The sequence below is a fragment of the Pollicipes pollicipes genome, unplaced genomic scaffold, assembly GCF_011947565.3.
Source record: "Pollicipes pollicipes isolate AB1234 unplaced genomic scaffold, Ppol_2.1 Scaffold_7261;HRSCAF=8764_pilon_pilon_pilon, whole genome shotgun sequence".
In the NCBI taxonomy this organism is placed as follows: domain Eukaryota; kingdom Metazoa; phylum Arthropoda; class Thecostraca; order Pollicipedomorpha; family Pollicipedidae; genus Pollicipes; species Pollicipes pollicipes.
Window position 1 is genome coordinate 41,304,713 of NW_023597054.1, and position 20,639 is coordinate 41,325,351.

General features: G+C 49.5%; 2 protein-coding genes across 2 annotated transcripts; one reads left to right on the forward strand and one right to left on the reverse strand.

The window, feature by feature from the left end:
• Positions 1-6,235: 6,235 nt before the first annotated feature.
• nito (RNA-binding protein spenito) lies at positions 6,236-10,034 on the reverse strand. Its single transcript, XM_037237631.1, has 2 exons — positions 7,936-10,034; positions 6,236-7,450 (listed from the first exon to the last, which is right to left on the reverse strand). The coding sequence occupies exon 1, from the start codon at positions 9,943-9,945 to the stop codon at positions 7,936-7,938; it is 2,010 nt and encodes a 669-aa protein (XP_037093526.1). The 5' UTR covers positions 9,946-10,034; the 3' UTR covers positions 6,236-7,450.
• A 2,934-nt stretch (positions 10,035-12,968) lies between these two features.
• LOC119113277 (mitochondrial import inner membrane translocase subunit Tim22) lies at positions 12,969-20,603 on the forward strand (the record flags this gene model as incomplete). Its single annotated transcript, XM_037237633.1, has 5 exons — positions 12,969-13,014; positions 13,232-13,323; positions 17,045-17,140; positions 18,940-19,012; positions 20,309-20,603. Coding segments are annotated over 5 exons (387 nt in total), but the record flags the coding sequence as incomplete, so codon positions are not given.
• Between the last annotated feature and the right edge of the window lie 36 nt (positions 20,604-20,639).

Sequence of the window (20,639 nt, forward strand, 5' to 3'; positions counted from 1 at the left end):
GTATTCCAGGATGTCGTTGATTGCAAATGCACTTGCGTCAGTGGCGAGATAAAAATGTCGTGAAATCAAGACAGCAATGAACGGGGTAATGAATCAAGACGTCCTTGATAGACTGGAACGCTTTTCGCACTCGTCGCTTCATTCAAATTTGACTTTTTTACGGAGAGGTTTACCAATAGCGCGGTAAGTTCAGACATTCACGGAATGTGGCGTCGATCAAATCTAGAAAATCCAATAAAGGAACAAATTTCTTGGGCTGACGTTGGGCGTGGAAACTCCTAGACAACTTCAGTTTTGGATTGGTGAGGGTACGCCCCATGTGTGTCAATTATGTGATCGAGATGTCCATGCAGCGCTGCACGAAACAGCATTTTGATGGGCATAGTACAAAACGTGCTTTTCTCCATACGGGACAGCACGCGGTGTAGCTTTTCTAAGTGCTGCTTATTATTACGGCTGACTACAAGTATGCCGTCTCCATATGGGAATGCGCCGATGCCTTGCATTCCCGACAGTGCGGTCTGCGGGGCGCGATTTAGGCATGAGGATGATGTAGCCCGGGCAAAGGGCGTTCGTCTGTACCGGTAATGAGCGTTGTTAGCAGTGACTGCCGTGTATGGACGAGATGATGGTGTTGGCTTGACCTGATGGAATAAGTAAAGTAAATCTAGGGAAGAAAATGCTGTGCAGCTGGATAGCTGGTCTATGGCATCCGTAGCAAAATAATTTTGGTACCAATCGTGTTTGATCATGCGGGTGTCCAGGAGGCGACAGTCCACGAACATACCATGTTCGGAAGAGGATGACTTCTTGACCAAAACAATGAGTGCGTTGTAGGGAGGGGCGTTGTAGGGAGGGACGGCAGGATCGATAATACCACTTACGAGTAGCGTATCGACCTCGGGTTTCATAATGTCGCGACGTGCGTATGGCTGGCGATAAAGGTTTTTGCAACCCGGAGTGGTGTCCGTGAGTTCGATGTGATGTTCGTACACTGGGGTAACTTTGATGTAATGAATCGAAGTTCCGGAAAAAAAACATTAGAGTGTTTAAGCAGCATTAAGTAGCGCGGAGATGTGTGCGGTATGGTTCCGGGATGTGGTTCCACTGAAAATCGGACGGAGTAGTCTTGTGAGGTGTGTCGGTTTCTGCAGACGCAGAACATTCTGCGAAGTCGGGATGGCCGTGACAGCTGCGTGGACGGTAGCTGGCGTCATGAGACTGGCTGGATTGTGCGGTACGCATTTTTTTATGATGTTGCCGGGAGGTAGGTAACACTGCTTAAACGTACTAAAATGGAGGGCTTGTCATAAAAGGCTATGGATTGTGCGACTAACAATTCATATTTGGACTAGTCAGTGTGTTTCTCGATGACGCAGAGCCTCGGTGGGCGTGGCATTTCGCGGCAGTTTCATGCGTACTAAGAGCTCCGAAAAAGCAGGGACTTAGAAGGTTTTGTCAAAAACAAGAGATGATTTTGTGTCATCAATAATGAGTGCGTCAGATTCGTTTGTCGTTCTCAGAGGGTTTTGGCGGTGAGAGTGTAACGGGGCACCTGTTAATTCAGGACAAAGGGAACCCTTTTTTGTCGTTTTGGGCTGAGTCTTTAGGTATCGTGTTCCAAACATGAAACTGAAATGGTGGGAGCGTGAAAAAGCTAATATTGATGGCAGCTGGGCTGTGCATGGGCTGGTGTCGAATAGTGAAGTCGACGCCCAGATTGAGTTCACAGTCAAAAGACAAATTTTTGGAAGTAATGACACATGAATGTTCAATGGCACGACCGAAATCTCGACAGGTGGAGTGATTTTACCAAGAATATGCAAAGCAGTGCCCGCGACGTCCAAAATGGAGGGAGGCGAGGTTATTGGTGGAGCGGACAGTCCACAAGAAAAACGAAACGCTTGGCTTAGTAAAAATACGCCGCTCTCGTCGTATAAATCGCGGCCATGGCACCCGAAACTTTAATTTGATCCAGAATGGGCGGTCCAGGGTTTTCGGAAGCATCGCCATTTAGTGACGTGAGTGGGGTTTGTTTGGGGAGTTCCGAGGGTTGGCAGGGCAAGGGCTTCGTGATTTAGCGCGGGGAGGACTCTGCGATTTTTGTCGGTAGCTCCTTCGACACTCTGATGACCGATATTGTGACCTGTAGTGTTTGCCGCCGTATCATCTGGAAGCATTACGAGCGAGTGTTGGAGCTGTGACGAGGTGGTGAGCGCTGTCGATCGCTGTCCCAAATTAGACCAAGGTCAGTAAGATACCTCAATCGTATATTTAAAAATATGCATGCTGTTGAAAAAGAAAGCACAATCAAGTTAACACGGTACAGACACAGAAATTCCCAAGCGTGATAACCTCAGTCAGCTGCACTCAGCCGAACATGACATCACAGTCTTCACTTTCTCTGTTCGCCTTACCCATGAAAGAACTATAAATCTTCATTAAAACTGACAATCATGACGTCCAATTTAAAATGCCTTGTATATACTCAGGACCCCAAAATTGGGGCGAGGCAAGCTCACTGTGGGAGTAAGTTAGATAGCCTGGGGGGGGGGGGGGGGGATAGCCCCCCATACAAATCAACCACATATATCCGGTACATCGTCAATGGGCGGCAACTGCCCGTCTTTAACGACCACTATAAGCTGCTGACCCACGCCATCTCGTCGGGCATCGCCCGGCACTCCCACGCGAGCGCCCGGCACATCGATTTGATCTCTCAGTTCACCAGACATCCCGCAACGTGCCGGCAAGATGAACGGCGCCGCCGGGCGGCTGTCTCCCACCGCAAACGCGCTTGTAGCACCGGAACCAGCCGTCAACGACTCCGGCGCGCCGGCGGCAGCTCAGCAGGTGGACGAGCCCATCCGGTTCCGCGTCTCCGACCACGGCCCACAGCTGTGTGACGCCCCCCTAACCAGTGGCCGGACGCTCGTGGTGGAGACCCCATCGGCACAACGCGCCCGTGAATGCCAGAGCCGCCGCCCCATGCCTGCTTTTGGCACGTGTACACCCTGCTGCACCCGGGGTTTGAGCCAATGTCCAGCTTATCACCAGCAGGCTTATCTGGCCCTCCGTCAAAAGAAACTCGCGGATGTCGACCCAAACCTGCCAGGCGTACCATCCAAAGGTGCAACAGCACGCAAGCTCACCTGCGGGCGTGTTTCCCGGCCCAGTGACAGGGCTCGTTCACATCCACGTTAACATGGTGGGATGTATGTCGCCCAACGAAGGCCACGCTTGCATGTTGACTATCGACGACCGGTACATCCACTGGCCACAGGCCCTGCCGATCCGCGACATGACCGCGGCCACCGTCCCCCGCGCCTTTATCGCCAGATGAGTCGCTAGGTTCGGCGTACACAGCCGCCTCACCGCAGACCGCGCTCTTGGGCTATTCACACATCCGCTTGGCAAGCCGCCCCGCACCATCGAACTGGCTCGTCGAACGAATACACAGGCGGCTCAGGGTGGCCGTGCGCTGCGCGGTCACGCCCCGATGGACGGACGCCCTGCCGCTGGCGCTCCTCGGCATCTGGGAAGCGCCGACCTCTAGTGCAGCGCCGCCAACCTTGTCTACGGCCTGCCGCCCCACCTGCCGGGCAAGCTCCTTGACTCGCGCGAACCGCCCAGACACCAGCACCGGCGTCATGCGCCTCCCAGCTACGCCGCATCACGCAGGCGCTGCGGCCGGCGGCGCCCCGGCAAGCGAGTGATGCGCAGTCACGAGCCACGCACGTGCTCGTGCGGCACGACGCCGTGAAGCCGCCGCTGTCGTGCCCCTACGACGGTCCGTTCCTAGCAGCGATGAGCCATACGGAGAACGCCGCCACCGTGCGACACTTGTCACAATGCCGTGAACGGGGACCGCGTGAAACCGGCCCACGTGGAAAACGTTCAACACCGCCGACCGGTCTCTGCCGACGCTCACGTCACGACCACCTCCCGAAGACGGACGGCTGCAACCGTTCGACCGCGCGAGTGCTCCCCAGCCTGCGAGCCGGACCGCCGTTCCCCGCCCCCTACGCGCGACTGCCCGACGGCCGGCGCGCCCGCCGCGCCACCTTTCCCTTCCACACGCGCTCCGCGGGGCGGTACACGCGCCACGTCCGTCTCGTAGACGCGCATAGGGGAGCAATATAGGTGGCGCCACCACTAAAAGCGGGACCACTACAGACGCCCCCCCCCCCCCCCGTGCGGCACCGCCAAGGCGGTGCCACGCATCGCGCAACGGACGCGCCACCCTACGTATGACATCCAGCTTGTCAATTTCGCTTCATAGAACCTAGCACACGCTTTCCACCGGCATCGGACCAGCTAAACCCTATACCGCCGCAGCGCGCACCGAGGATGGGCAAGCGAGCAGTCCCTTTACCGTAAACCCGAGCGTATCTGCCCGTGTGAAGTGACTTGTTTAGTGTCAGTGCCACATTTGAAATCATACGTTTTTACGACCCTAAAATATACTCCCATTAAAACGGAACTGAATGAAGTGGAATATCCAAGACCCCGCACACGATGTGTCATGAGGCACCCATCCCTTCCCATTCTCGACAACTTGCCAATGTCCACCATTCCAGCGCGACCCACATCCCCAAAGCCAAAACTCTCGAATCTTCACACGATAGGCCAACGGCGCAGGCCGGGCTGGGGGGAGCGGGGGGGGGGGGGCAGACGGTACGTACCTCCCCCCCTTCCTTCAGGTTCCGAAGGGCTCATCGGCACCTACAATCAAAAGCTACGCTAGACAACCAGGTCCGTTGAAGTTTGTTTTCAGCGTGAGTTGGCAAGACCCCCCCCCCCCCCCCCCTCCCGAGTCGGCCAGAGGCAAGGCATTAGCATTGGCGAGAGCAAGAGCATTAACACCTGGCGATGCATGAAAAACTAAACTAAAACTGGTTCTCACATCATTTTCTGAGACGACCCTTCCCTCACCTGTGCCTGCCTGCGATATTGTGGCCTTAAGGCGCGTCTAATATGGTCCTATGGACCCCTGAAGGCAACGGGTATAAATATATGGCGGAGCGGAGAGCATATTCGCAAAAACGAACGTTCATTTTCTATAGAACGCATTTAACGATATGCAAGAACGTATTTAACGAGATAGGCAGACACCCCTGGTCCTGGTCGTATGGAAAACGCCAAGGGCAATATGGCACGGAACTTTCCACTCTCAAAAACCTTATAATTCAACGTTGTGCGCAGTCACGCCACCAACTACGTCTGAAACGACCGACATGACAGACGCGAATTTTAGCGCCCCGGCCAGGCATTTTAACAGGCCGTGGAGCCAGCTCATAGTTAGGTTTTCGCCCGGAAGAGAATGCGCGTCTGTATGTGATGTACGCAGATAGATCAGCGTCACCCTTTGAATCTGCTTGGACCTGACCTTTATCAATTTCCGAGTGGGACACTGTGCCAGCGTGCACTGCCCGCATTTGCTTTCACGCTACTGATTAGGGCCTCACGGGGCAATGTCGTCCCAAAGCAAATACCGCGAACGACTGTCTGCCACGACCTCGCCGACCATGGTGAAATGGAGACAGATATATAGGAAAGACGGAGATAGCGTCCCCAGGACGAATCCCACGTCTTCCTCAAGATGCAACCTGAATGACCAATGCCGCCACCCGTTACCGACCCCAAGGTATGTATGTACGGGTCCAACCAAATGACACGGCATTTGACTCGCACATACTTTCGCTTGGCTTGAAGCCTGGTGCAAAAGATCCTTGACGTATAAAAGCCTGCGGTTGAAACGCCTCTGGACACACTGATTCAATAATTTCAAAAAAGCACAAATTTAGGCATTTGCGCGCCACATGCGTAGAACCACGAGGAACTTGCTAAATTTCGGATCGCTTTTCGCATAAATATCACCCACAGGCCGCTTCCCCACTGGCACAGGTCGAACGCCGCAACCACAACCGGTACCCCGAAGTCATGACTGCCCCCCCCTAATTCAGTCAGGGACCGTGTCACTTACTTCATCACTGCCACTCACCAGTGCTTGGCCGTTGTTCTGGAGCAAAATACATGGTGACAGTGCGCGTAACGCCACCACCAAGCACTTCTCGCCGGGCTGTCACTACACCACCGCAAAGCACCACCAATGAACTGCTGACCCACCACGACTGGAACGTCCCCACTGTCACTTTACCCAGCAAGGCCACCTCACCACGCCGCTGCTTCTGCACGGTCGGACCGTTGTCGCTCACTGCCACCTCACAACGCGTAGCACTTCCTCTCTCTATTCACCTCGGTTTTATCGTCATTCCGCCAGAATCGGGCCAGCTCTAGCACCGTTTTCTCGAGGCATCCTCCCGAACTGAACTACCATGAGCTCCCTCACTGGCGGCCATCCAAACTGGAGCTAGCTCACACTGGTTCCTCACTGGCACCTCAACACTGAACTGCTGCGTCGCGACCGCGCCACCCCAAATACGCACCCTGGGACAGCCACTACGCGCAGCGCCACCACTGTTGCCCGCAACCGGTGCGTCACGGAACACCTCACTAAGAAATCACTGAGCACTGAGAAAAAAGAAAAATCACTGAGAAAAAACCAGGCTGATAGTTTTGAGTCAGGTGGGAACCAGGCGGCGAGTGTCTGAGACGCCTGTTGACAGGCAGATGCTGAAGACCGATCACGAATGAAGAACTCGGGAGAACGTAACTGGAAGCCACTGCCACTGCTAGATCACTCCTCACTACCACAGCACTCACCGAAAACGAGCGCGCCACCGCACTGGGCACACCAAATGATTGTTCTTTTCCGCGGAGCCACCCCAAGCCGTCACGTATCAGCCGTCAATGGCAGCTGGATGCATCATTCCTCAATGTCACTCACCACAGCACTGGGCAAATACCCTGGAGAGGTTGGCCGCAAGGAACCACTTAAGTCGGGTGGCCGCACTACACCAATGAGCTGGATCAGTGTTCCAGTGCATATCATACACCATTTAAGATCTGTCACTCGCAAATGAGTTGAATTTTGAAAGAGCACCATTTTGATTCACAGATGATTCTCCAGGTGCCCAGTCACCACCATGATGCTCTAGTGTTCATCACTGATCTCACATTTTGCACCATTCCTAGCCTCTTTTATCTCTAATGTGACGATTTCTTGTAATTCACTTTCACAACACTTCTCACCAACACTGCACATTCACATCACCATATAATGCCGCCGTTTGCCTGAAAATAGCCAGAACATTTAATGGGAGGAAGCAAGCATTACAACTTCATCGCAGATCACTGGACAAGTTACATTAGTCCCAAACAAAGCACCAATCAAAGGTGAGAATGGAAAAGTGAATTCTGGGCAACAATGCAAGCAGCTTGGTTACAAAGGCCCGAGGAGGCATGACCCTCCAGCTGGCATCCGGTCCAGAAGCGTGTGCGACCAGGAAGCACTCCATGCAGCCAATTCATCTGTTCAGTGATGTCCCTGGAACAACGAACAAGTGACATCACTACAGACACTGCCAAGGTTCTCAATGCAAGAACCAAAAATAATGTTATGTCATGCTAAGACCCGTGAATTTTGGAAAACTTACGGATAATGCAAAGCAACATATTCTACATGTTAATTCTTTCCATTCCTGGCAATGCCAACAGGGTCCAATTGAGAAAACTGAATCCTGTTTTACTTCATTTTTTAACTTCATACCACTGCACAGTGATTGCTGACTCATTGCTAGATACAATGATAAATGCGTCCTGTCCAGCTCCTAACAATATAATATGGCTGAGCAGGTAAAATTTACAGATTCCTTCCTCTACTTTCTCTGCATCTTTCTGATTCAGATAGGACACAAAGACAATATATTATGCACCACACATCTGGATATGCCATACTGATAAGATATGTTTGCAATCCTCAAGATACATTAATAGTGCCCAGTACCACATACAATTCACACCCCCCCTTACCTAGGTCAGTGCCAGCTGAGCAGAGCTTCCACGGACCACCACAACCAGTAGGTGGTCTTCTTTCGCAGCATCCTCAGAGAGAGCTGGCACAGTCCTGGTCAGAAGTTCCTTGGAGAAGTTGCATGGGGGAAATGCATACAGAACTCCAGTGGTATCTCCTTCCTTGCTGAGCAGAGATATCACACCAGCTGCCTCTTTCTGCTTCAGATAGGACACCAAATTTCGAAGGGACCTTGCTTGGACCGATGAGTCATCAACATTTGCAGGTGATGATGATGTTGGCAATGCCACATAGATAGCATGAGGAGATGATGTGATTCGCTTTTGCACATCATCCAACTTTGCCTGGTCAAGTCTCAGCCTCTGAGTGATCCTCAGCAAAGGCTTTTCATTCTCATCTTTCAGCAGTGTGTCTGCAATGTCTGCATCACCATCAGTGAGGTGAAACTTGCATGCAAACAATGAGCTCTTCAAGATCATAGCACCGTGCCAAGATGTCCCCACTTTCCGTGCCACATCTGACAGACTTTTTGCAGTGTTCAGATGCCCACCCTCTGAGCCTGTCTCACTTCTACGAGATGGACTTACAGACCTGTTCTCTGTGGGAACTTGGCGGAGAGTTGAATGATATGACTCATCACTGCCATCACCACGGTCACCAAACCCACCTCTGAAGCTTCCTCTTCCACCTCGGAACCCACCACGGCCCCTACCTCTGAAGTCCTCACTGCATCCTGGGCCATCAAATGGGGGCCTTCTTCCAAACTGAACAGTTGTCTCATCAGCAGCAAAATCTGTCTTGATCCTCTTGTCCGGGCCTCCAAGTGGGAAGCCTCTCATTTCATTCACTGCTGCCTGAGCTGCATCCAGGGTCTCATAGAGGACATGAGCATATGGTTCACCTTTCACATACTCAATTTTCTTGATGGCTCCAAACCTGTCAAATTCTCTTTCCAAGGTCTGCACAGTTGTCCAGGAGCCCAGTCCACCAACCCACACCTTGCATGATGGGAGAACTTTTCCATATCCAATTTTCACTTGAAACTTCCCGATGTACTGTCCTGACAGCTCTGTTTTGCAGCGGTTTGACTGGTCAAGGTTTTCAAATCTCACAAATGCAAATGCATTCCCTGTGCCAGGAGGTGGCCTCTTGATGTCTATGTCTTCCACATTTCCATATCTGTTAAAGATCCTCCTCAGTTCTTCCTCTGTGATGTTCAGCTCCATGTTGCCAGCAAACAATGTACGGCAAGCAGTGGGATCATCCTCGGGTGGTATGTGGTGCAGATAGTTGGGAAATCTCTCCTTTCTCTCATGTCTTTCAAATCTTGGCCTTGCATATCCTGGGGCACCATAAGGTGGTCCATAGCCTCCCCCATAGGGGGGCCCCCTTGGAGGTTCTCTGTAGGGATATCCACGACCGTAGCCATATGGATCATGGGGCGGAAGTTCATATCCATATGGATCCATTGGAGCAGGCATGGGTGGACCATACCTTTCATAGTCACGTGGGGGTGATCTTGGCCTCATGTACCTGCTGTCCATGGGAGGATAGTCAAGCATTGGGCTCCTGCTTCGGCGACGAGGAAGGTACTCCTGTGGAACTGTGTCATAAACAGCTTCCACCATTGCTGGCTTATCATAGAACATGATGCGCCCCCTGCTAGCATGCTTGGCATCCCGAGCATCCTCCCAAGTTCTGAAGTACACGTATGCCACACGCTCTCCATCATGCTCGACAACAATCTTGACTGACACATCAGGAAACTTCCTGTATTCTCTGTACAAATCTTCTCTGATAACATCTTCCGCTGCTTTCGGATGGATGCTGCTAATACACAGCATCTTGTAGGAGTAAGTTCTATCACTGGACCTTCTCGCATACCCCCCACCGTCACGGTGAGACCGGCCCGCCTCCTGAGAATACCTGGGCGGAGTTCTTCTCGGCGACCTGCTCCTTCCTCTTCGCGAGCTCCCTCCTTCATCAGAACTATTATCGTATCGCCCCATTGAAACACGACAGAGAACGACGCCGTAATATTGTATCCAGCCAACAGCAAGACAGACTTCAGTGTTGATGGAGACAAATGACAGGGTATAACGGGCTAGGACTGGTGGTGAAACCAGAAAGCTTTCCAGCTTTTCATAACCAAAAACCAAAGGCAAGGAATTGCTTTAACAAAAACACCATAAATATGTTCTATTTTTTGTTTGTAATATGAATTAGTGATATAACTGATTCGAAAGCTAAAAAAAAGAATCCTTATCTGTACAAAAAAAATCCGCTAGGCTTCTACACTAAAGTTGCCAATCTGAACGAAGTTAGCCATACGCGGCATGACCCATGATGGCGTCGAGAGCGTTTCAAAATGGCGACGAATAAGGTGTAGCGTTGGGCGGAAATACATTTTTGTTCCTGAACAACTCTCTGGTAGCTGACTTATTCTCCTGAATGGAATATGTCGTTGAAGCCCGTGCTTTAGATTAGAGGGTCTAGCATTATGTCAGAGAGGCCCTTTGCTGGCTCGGAAGGGCCCCCGCCGCGAAGTATGAGCTGGCCGTGCTGTGGGGTACGAGGCGTCCTCTATGCGGTAGACGCCATTTCTGGAAAAGGCTGCCCCTTCATGCATGAGACAGCTGCAGTTACTCATTTTTTGGGAAAGGAGGTGTCTTAGTAGCAAGATTGGGAGGCCCCCTCGCGAATCGAGAGCGTGCCGCTCTAAATTTGGAGCCCCGCGTGTATCGCACCAGGTGGGACGCTTCTCGATGGAGAACCGCAACAAGTTTCCTGATAAGGACGAGACCCAATACTGGTTTCCCCATTCTGGATTTTTATTATCAACATTTATTTGACTGGATATGATAAAGTAGCAATTGAATAAGAGGTGCGCCTCGGTGCGCTTTTTTGCGAATACAGCACCGCCCAGAACGTTGTTTGTCAGATCCTATTTTGTCTAAGAAGCCCCTGGATAATCACGGCCCCCTAAATCAAAAACCGCGGCACCGCTCCCGACCTTGATGTTGCTGGAAATGCATAATTTATATTGCGGGCCCCTTAACCATTCTTGTCCTGCTCTGTTGTGCTAAGATCTCGGCAGCACCTACGTCTTTCACGCATGCCACCTGTTTTGAATACGTCCGTATTCTGCTTGTCAATTTTGTGTTTAATAGGCCTTTTATATGCATGTTTATTTTGCGTTTACAGTAGCTGCCGTTCCGTATGTTCTGATGCTTATTTCCTGAACTCTGAAGTCTGAACTGATAGGCTCACGTTTTAAAGTAAAAAGGTGGTAGTGATTATAAAACAACTATGACGCAAAAGATACAATCACGGATTAGTACGGACATCTACCTTGGGCCGGGTTTAATTTGCGGCGCGTTGTGGCGATGGTGGGACGGGAGTGGGTGGCGGGGGATCGGATTTCGCGCAGGTATAAAAACGGATGAGAGTTTATCTGTTGGCGGGGTATGCTTTAGGTTGTTTTGGAGTTCCATTCCCAAAGTCCGTTTTTAATTGTCGTTCCAGTAGTGAGGTAGAATGCAGCCAATGCCGCTCTTGCCACCACACGTCCAGTATGGGAGGCTTGCGCAACTGAACTTAAATTGCACATAAAAGGAAGGAATCTAGAGCGGATGTTGATTGGGGAGAAGGCTGTGGACATAGCTGTAGTTCTGCTTGAATTACAAAAAAAACTTGGTGTTTTGCAACTGTGGCTCTTTGGGTGCTGAACTTTGTGGTGTCCACACCTAGGACTCCCAGATTTGTTTGGGTACTGAAATTGTTGTCTAGATGTTGCAGCGTCACCATATCTGTTCAGTTAAATGGACAGATATGACAGCTGTATGGCAGCAGCTGTTAAATGGACAGCCATTCAGCTCATTGTGCTAACACAATGGACATGTTGAGCCTAATGTTCACTTTTTTGCATTCTAGACACACCATGCCAGATGTTGCACAGAGTGAGCAGTGAATAACAGGGTTGACAGCAGGGAGTGAAAATAGCCAAAGCATGCAATGTAACTGATGGTGGCTCCTTAGGCACTCTGAAATGCACTTTGTGTTTGCACACAGCATTGTTTCCATGCTGCATTTAAGTTCTATTATATAACTTGACAACTGGGATTGATGAATACTTGCTGTTTTGTCTTGTCAGATTGCTCAGGGCCAAAAAGCTTTGGTTCCAGCAGATATATTACTCTATTCCTCTTGCCACTAACATTGATTGCTAAAATCTGTGACTACAATTTCTGCCAGCTGCTGGCATGAAACAACATGCCTTTTGAACTCTCAGCAGGTTATGAGAAAGGCTGCTTACTGATCATTTCAGGTCTATATGTTTTGAGCTCTGTTATAATGCAATGAATATTGCAGGACATTTAATAGCATCAACTAAAATAGGCAGTAGTGTACAGCATTGGTGCAGCATGATTATCACATGTACTATGCATGTGTACCTTTTACATATATGCTGAATATGCACAGTTTAGGCTGATCTGTATGTCATCGTTCAAGGTTTGGCAATAATGAATTTCATATGCACTATCAGCTGCTGCGGGACACACATACTACCCGTACATGAAATACTTAAACATGGGTAAGAACTGCTGCTCAGATAAGCATTTCTGATGCCATTGAATATGAATCCAATAATATCTGACTCATATGGAGCAGATTTGTTTGAATGGTGGTTGATGTATCTGACCCGAAGCATTTTTCAGGTTGTTCAGCTCATTTACCAGCTGAAGCTTCTGCAAGACCTTGCCTGCGGTGTGGAGCTAATATTCTGCTTCATCTGTGGGAAACATGTCTGCAGCAAAATCTAACATTGGTGAATTTCCTGCTGGACATGGATCTGAAAGTGCAATGCTCAGAGTGCCTCCAGTTGGCATTTATGGCATATCATTAGAAAAAATGGATGATGTATGCAAATACATGATGCAGAATCCAAACCGTTATAGAGAAAATGTGCTGATTCCAACAATACTCAGCCCTCCATACATAAAGACAAGGGAAGAAAAAATGGTCCAAGCATTTTTTGAGAGCTGTCCTTTTAAATCAGGCCCTGAGTGGAGTTGCAGGTAAGATTTATGAATGACATGGGGGGCCAGGTTTAACCATGATTGTAAGATGTAATGAAAAACTATGTGGACTTCATATGATACAGGTGACATAATGACTCTAAAAGCAACATGTCTTTTTATGGCCTTTTCATGCAAAATCCAGTGAGCTTATTGGTGTATATTTTGTATTATTGTAAGGCACCTTTTTAAATGACTTTTTATCCTGTGTTCACAGGTTTTGGTTTGGGAGGAGCTCTTGGCCTGTTTACATCCAGTGTGAACCCTTCAATAACTGGAGCAGAACTGAAGCAGCAAACAGCCAAAGAGGTGATTGGTTCAAATGCAGCAAACATACTTCACAATAAAAGTGTGCATTTTTTCACTGGAGAACTTGTGTTGTAGTGTTGTTTTGTGCCCTCAGCCCCTTTTTGACCTATCTTAAAAGTTCCTTGATCATGAGGAGCTCAGATTTCCTTTGCTGCTTTAATGGAGTTCAGGAGGGATCACTGACCTACAATGACCTTGATTATCTTTTGCTTGGAAGAGCTTGATGCATAGTGTAGTGTTTGATATTGATTTTGTTTTGAAAGAAATTGGTCAGCAATAATTGTTATTTTCACCTTTCAGGTTTGATGAGGTTACTGAACTGTAGTGACCCTAATCTCTTTCTAAGAAAATGTATCCAGGTTTTCATAAGTGGTGTGTGAAAGTCTGCCTGATGGCACCTTTGACTCTGAATTCTAGTTTGACCTTGTTTGACCTTATTGGACCAAGAGGTTATGACCTAGATATGCCCCAATGTAAAACAAGCAATTTTGATTGTAGACCTACCTGTGAATTATTTTGTCTCTAGCTCTTTTACTTTTTGTTTGTCATCTATCAGGGCAAAATGTTCATTAAGGTTCCTCATTATCGTCAGGGTATAAGGTTCATCACATTTTTAAAAAGGAATGAGAAGCCCTTGGGTTTGGCTTCAATTCACACATGTACCATCAAATCTGCTTGCTGTACAATTTTATTTTGATATGTGGTTTCCCCCAGTACCTGTAACTACAGACACCAGTGACTTCAATAATTTAGCCAACTTGAGGTCTAGTTTTTCAAGCAATGCATTTAATTCACATGAAACATTTGCTACAGGTTAGCCAGGCATGTTTCCTTATTTTTATACATTTTCAAGAATTTAAGCAAATGGACTTTGACCCCTGCCAGCAGCAACTTCAGCCATGCTGCTGAGCTTCATATGATGTGTCAGAGGCATGGTGCTGTACTGTGTGGCATTACTGGACATACCTCGTATTTTTATGTTGATCCGCCAACACAATACTGAAGAAATGCATGCCAATCTAAAATGGTCAGTCAGTTGGCAGCACATTTGAGCTTTTTTGTATGCATTCATTCCCAGCATGCACACATGTCTCTTAAGCATGTGACTAGTGCTGCGCTTGGATGTGTTCATCCATTTGACACTTTAAGTTATGTCCATTTGATTGGATACCAAAGCAAACCAGTTTGTATGTGGTCCGTCTCAGCCCAATCTTTTTCGAACCGACCCCTTCGTTTAACGAGCCCTGAGGCCTGTGGCGCGGAATTGATTTTGCACGGGCAGTCATATTTTTATGAGGGCTTTACTCCATCCCAGTACTGTGAATTTGCCCCTTCTGTTGGATAATGCCATCTCAATATTGTTCTCTCCAAATGTTACATACATCAAGGAAAACCAACTATCACACAGCGCAAACCTTCTGTATTCCTATTTGAGGGCTATGCCAACCTAGATGCTCAAATAATGAGACTATGTAGTACCTGACTGAAACATAAAAGCTAAGAAATAATTAGATACGGCTCCCAAAGTTGCCTTGTTTAGAGGTGTGTAGCGTAGCGAATTTTGAGATGATATCACTGGGGGATCGAGCGCTCTCAGTTTAAGGAGATTCTAGAATTCCGACATGCTCAAGAGAAAATCACGACGATCAAACCATATTTCCGTGCCACGATCACTGACAAGTGGATCATTTGATGCAGCGAAGTCGATTTACCGAAAGCGAATAAGTGTGGAACATGCGGTCCATGAGCGTTGTTATCCACGGGTCAATGAAGTTCAAACTTGTTCATTTTTTAGCGCCGACACAGGGGCCCAGCATTGACGCAAAAAGATCTCTTACCGGCGTAGGTGTCCTATCATTGGCACGATGAGGTCATTTGGGCTTTTTGGGCCCCGGCCAAAATAGAACGGGGGCGTCTCGTTCGGTGCTGGTGCTACTGACACAGAGTCCTTCTATTGTCCCATTGTGGACTCCCATCATCAGCTCTTGTGTCTCCTTATTCTATCAGAGAGCCCGAGCAACGTAAGTGACTCTGGTATTCGGGTTCCCGTACTTGTCCCTGTTCAACAAATGTCCTGACCGGTGCAGGGCCTCTTGCCGACACAGGGTCCCTCCAAGGTACCATGGGCCCCTCACCGACATAAAGGGCCCTCATTTTTCCAGGGACCCAGACCAAGGCAAATCGCGAGACCCTGGTCTTGTCCCTGCCTGGGGAACGTGCACCCGTGGTTGAAACCAACACGAAACCGACTGTTCGATGTCAGTGGTCTCTGGCACGCATTGATCCAGCAGGCCACCAATCGGTGCAGCGGGGTCTCTGACTGACATTCGAGAGCCCGGCCATACGGGCCGGGGTCCTCTGCGCCCTGTGGCCAGCTCTTCGGGCCCTAGATTGTCGTCCCAGGCGCCATGTGACCAGGGTAGTCGGCGCGCCCTAAAGCCCAAATAATCATCAAATCAGGGAGCACGTGCCCCGTGCACCCCATCCTACCTGCACCCCTGGTATTGCCCATGAACGGCATGACCCATGGTTCAACAGAGTCCAAAATGGTCTGAAAGGGGTTTCTCTAGAGTATCAGGAGCCAGAACGACGGACGTACATGACTGATCTATACCACATACTGGTGTATCTCCAATAAGTCGGCTACATTACGGCGATTGGTGTACTTTTTAGGTTATTATCCGATTAAGAAGAGGTGGGTTTTAAGGGTTTTTCCCTCAGGGGTGTGCCAGCATTTCAGTACATCCGGTATTAAATTGACCGTGCCCAGATACAGAACAAGCCAGCCGAACTCGCCGGATTTTGCGCGGTGTGTGATCTCTAGCAGCCGCGGCAGCTCATTAAATTGAACTAAATAGAATGGAATCCACTGAAATTGCCGCAAGCATCTAGAGCGCCCATCTGTGATATCCTTGTCCAAATGTTTGCACTCGCCTGCTCCAAAAAAGTTCCAGTCGACGGGGTTTGAAACATGTCCGACAAAAACATACAGTTTTCCATCTTCTTGTTCTTGTCTTAAAGTTGAGAACAGCTCCTTTACCATTGAGTTATGTGTTGTCACTGTAGCACTGCCAATGTTGGCAGAATGCAACAGTTGTATCGATGAATTTCATTGTTGCAATTATTTTTTACTGAAAGTCTTCTCAGATTTGCTTTGTTTTGCAATGATCTCTTCCCCGTCATCTTTGCGCTACATTGTTGAATAGCTAAAACCAAGCATGTCCATGTTTATGTTCAGTTATTCACGTCAGCAAGTGGCTTATTGTTTGATCGACACTACAAGTATGTAGCCTGTTCTTTACCACTGCTTACCTTTGCGGCACATCTGCTATTTTTTGCAACCACGACGGCCAGGGCCTTATTGCATGCGGTATGAGATGGGGAAATCAGCTGGATTTTAGCAAATTGAATCGCGTCTCCCAAATTTTCAAAACGCTTAGCCGCAATTGTGACGTCAGATTATCTAATTTAAAAAATGGTGCATTATTGTGGTGCAGAGCTGCTTCACTGGCACGTGCAAGGACGTGTACTGTACACCTGTGACCGTTCTGTCAAAATGGCGTGTTTCATGTTTAAATTGTATGCAACGTAAGTAAGCTGAATACACACAAAATGTACGTGCCACCCTTATCTACCAGCTTTTATTGCATAGTGAAACTGTAGTTACGTCCCTCCACCTCCCTGCTGTGTCTCCATTTTTACAATTGGCGATTTTCACCAGGTTTTTATGGAGATGCGGACTGCTATGCTGCAATATGCGAAGAACTTCGGCATGATCGGACTGATGTTCGCTGGGGTGGAATGCTGCATCGAATCGGTAAGAGCTCTCCTACAGCTATCCATAGTGGGGAAATAAGAAGTGCGACGGGAGAGGTTTGACAGCTATTTTGTAGCCAGCTAGTGGCAAGCCATTACAGAGGATTGTGTTGGGTCGTGCTTCGTTCATTGGACTCACTTTGCTGATTGGAATTGGAAGATTCTGGTGCTCCTTTAGTTTCCAGGGGCGTTAGCTCCGTTGTCGGACGTTTTGGACGCCATAGGTCCGCCAGCTGTGGCTAGAACTCCGGGCCTACATCCCGGCCAGAGGTGCGACCAACCGAGCCGCGTTTCAGCTGCGGGAGCGGAGCGCCTCCCAATTTCCCCCTCCCCTTCCCCTCCGCCCCACCGTTTGTCTGCTTTCCCACAACAGTAGGGAACACCTGCCTCATATGCAACTACCCAGAGACCGTGGCAGAGTAGTGGGCTTCCACAACGGTGTGGGTTTTGGCCTGAGGGCTTCTGATTGTTCAAGAACATGTGGCTTGGCCAGTATTGTACAAGAATAGTGACGTCGACAAAATGAGTCCCAGTCCTCCCATCTGCAAAACGGAAGGTGGAATCTAGAGATGGCAAAGAGACTACCTCTTACAGCCGTCTGCATGCCTGCTGCCATGTTGAGCTGTGCGTTTTTTTCCTTTGACGTGGTAAGGCAGATAGCAGTGAGCTTGTGAAGCTCAAGGCAAATCGGCCTTTCGTGGTAACGGCTCGGACCAAGAGAAACACGGCAGCGTAACACGGCTCAGCATGTCCTGACCCACACTTACATGAGGGCCTCAAACAGCTGAGCGACTCAAATGCTGCCATGGTGGGGATTGCACTTCCCGTGAAGTTTACTAAATGCAAGTGCTGCATTACACATTCTAAGTGCGTTTACATGGTATGTGCTGCATCGTGTTTTAACGTCCCGATAGTTCAGTCAGAGCGCCTGCTTTCCGATACACCCACCCGTGGCGGAGTGGACCCGAGTCGTTTTAGGCGTTCGCTATTTGACCTTGACCGAGATGGCTTACAGTCGGCGGCAGCGACCGCGCTGACGGTCATGTGACGTCACAGAGCAGGGTTGATCGTGCCGAGCACGGTCGTACGCTAATGCGCTCGCCATCAAATGGCAGTTGACCAGGAATTTCACGATCGGATGGCAGGGGTCTGGGCCTCGCGCAACAGGCACAGATTAGCGTTAGCTCTGATTCAAGAAATGTATCCATTCAAAGGGCTCGGACTAACTCTTGATACGAATAATGTGGGGAGAGTGTCAGTTTGTCTGCATGCTACCGCAGTCAGACAATACATAATCATAGTCCCCTTAACAGCTTCTATGTCCACCTACATAGCTTTATTGGTATCAAAATGGTGTCTTATTTGGGCTTTTGGAGGGCCATCAAACAGGTTGCCTCCTAAAATGTTGTCAATGGAATCGATGGCGGGATCTTAAGAATCAGGGCCGAATTAAAGCCATGGTTTTAGTCAACCCTTGCTCTGTGTATCGGGGTCGGCATCGATGCCGTTGAAGCGGTATCAAGCATAGGTCTAATTACAGTGTTTCGTTTCGTGTTTAGCGTAGCTTTTTGTTTCTCATGCTTGCTTATCGGACGCGCGTATGCGTTAACCATCCCGAACGTATGCATATAATCACGGACCAGCTGTCCCGTGGGCACGCGTCTCCACACCCGATAGTTACAAACGCGGCACTGAGTCTTCCGCTTCCTCCCCGCCCCTACCCTCCCCGCCCCGCCCGTTCCCTTCTTCGTGCAGACCCGTACAGCGGGGAGTATGCTCACGAGGTGCGGCCGTTTTCAGTACCGGGCCAAGGATGACATGAGGAACGGCACGTACGCGGGCGCCGTCACCGGAGGCCTCATCGGTCTGCGCGGTGAGTCAGGTCATCGGGCTGGGTCACCGACAGTCGGGTCAGGTCAACGGGCTGGGTCACCGGTGGTCAGGTCACGTCACTGGTTTGGGCCGTCGGCGGTCAGGTCAGGTCAACGGGCTGGGTCACGGGTGGTCAGTTCACGTCACCGGTTTGGGTCGTCGGCGGTCAGGTCAGGTCACCGGTTTGGGTCGTCGGCGGTCAGGTCAGGTCACTGGGTTGTCGTCGGCGGTTAGATCAGGTCACCGAGACGGGTCATTGCGCTCGACGACTGCCGTCGCTGGCTGGATCTGGTGAGGTGTTGACGCGTTTTCTGGCGCGGGACGTCGATCTCGAGAGTTGGGTTCGATCGAACGGGTGACGGGTGACACGTGACCCAGCGCTTGTAGACGTGACGTCATTCTGGGAGCCGGTTCAGGCGGCCCAGCCTCCTGCCGCGCCTCTGCGGTGGACGACTAAAAACGGCTCTATGCTCAAAGCAGCATTTTGTACGCAAGTAACTTATGCTCGCGAATTTGTTGCAATGCATTAACTTGACCTGAGCCGACATGTCAGCAGGGACCTTGATGTCATCAAAACCTACTCTGTTGGATGGTGAAACCCATTGCTACCTATTGTAATTAAAATTAGCGATATCGGCTGTTGGTTTCAGAGATGGGAAATTGGCGGGCGGTACAAATGCTCCTTGAAAATTGACTCGTGGGTAGCTAACACCTCAGGTTAGAGCATATCCCAGGCCTGATGAGGCATTAGTAATAGCTTTATTCTCGGAGAAGAACTAGGAGAATGGAGATATCGTTGCGCTGATATTTCGGCAACATGGCTCTGTCGAAGCATTAGCAACGGCGAACTCGCTTCTGTCATTGTTTCGATGAAGACATGCGGCCGAAATATTACCGCATTTGTATCTCCGACATGTTTTTTTCTACGAGGAATAAGGCTGTCACTACTGTCTTATCTACGTGAATAATGTTCCTCGCAAATGCACTTAACAACTTACGTAATACGCCCCGGCCCGACCTGCCTTGTAGATGCCATAATTTTACTGGACTGGGCAATAACCGTATTTGCATTTGCGCGTGGCGAACTATTACACCACTCATTATTTTATAATATAAAAAAATTATTCCGCTCCGTATGTTCTCAACCCGACATCCAGGTCATTGCGCAATATGAGGACAAATGCCGTGAGGCGTGGAAAAGCAGCGTGGTTATTGTCACAGTTGTCAATATCTGTGTTCTGTGATCGTTAAATCGCGCTGGCTTTTCGGCTGCCCTGACACCAGATATCCGTTCCAGCCGGCCTGAAGGCGGGCGTTCTCGGGGGTGCCGGATTCGCGGCATTCTCAGCCGCTATCGAATACTACATGAGAAGCTGAGTGACGATCGCTGTGAGCGATCTGTCCGCGATTCTACCACTATGTGGTGTGAGTTGAAATGTGTCATGTTGTTCACCTATAGTGAGTGATTCTGGGGGTGCAGTCGCCAGACGTTCGAGAAGGTAAATGTTGCGCTGGTGTGTTGATTAGTAGCGCTGACTGGAGGACGAGCTGCCTTGGGTGGTGAAAATAAATGGCAGAAGCCTCCCACGTCATTAAGTCTGTGCTGGATGGAAGCCTCACTCCTGCAA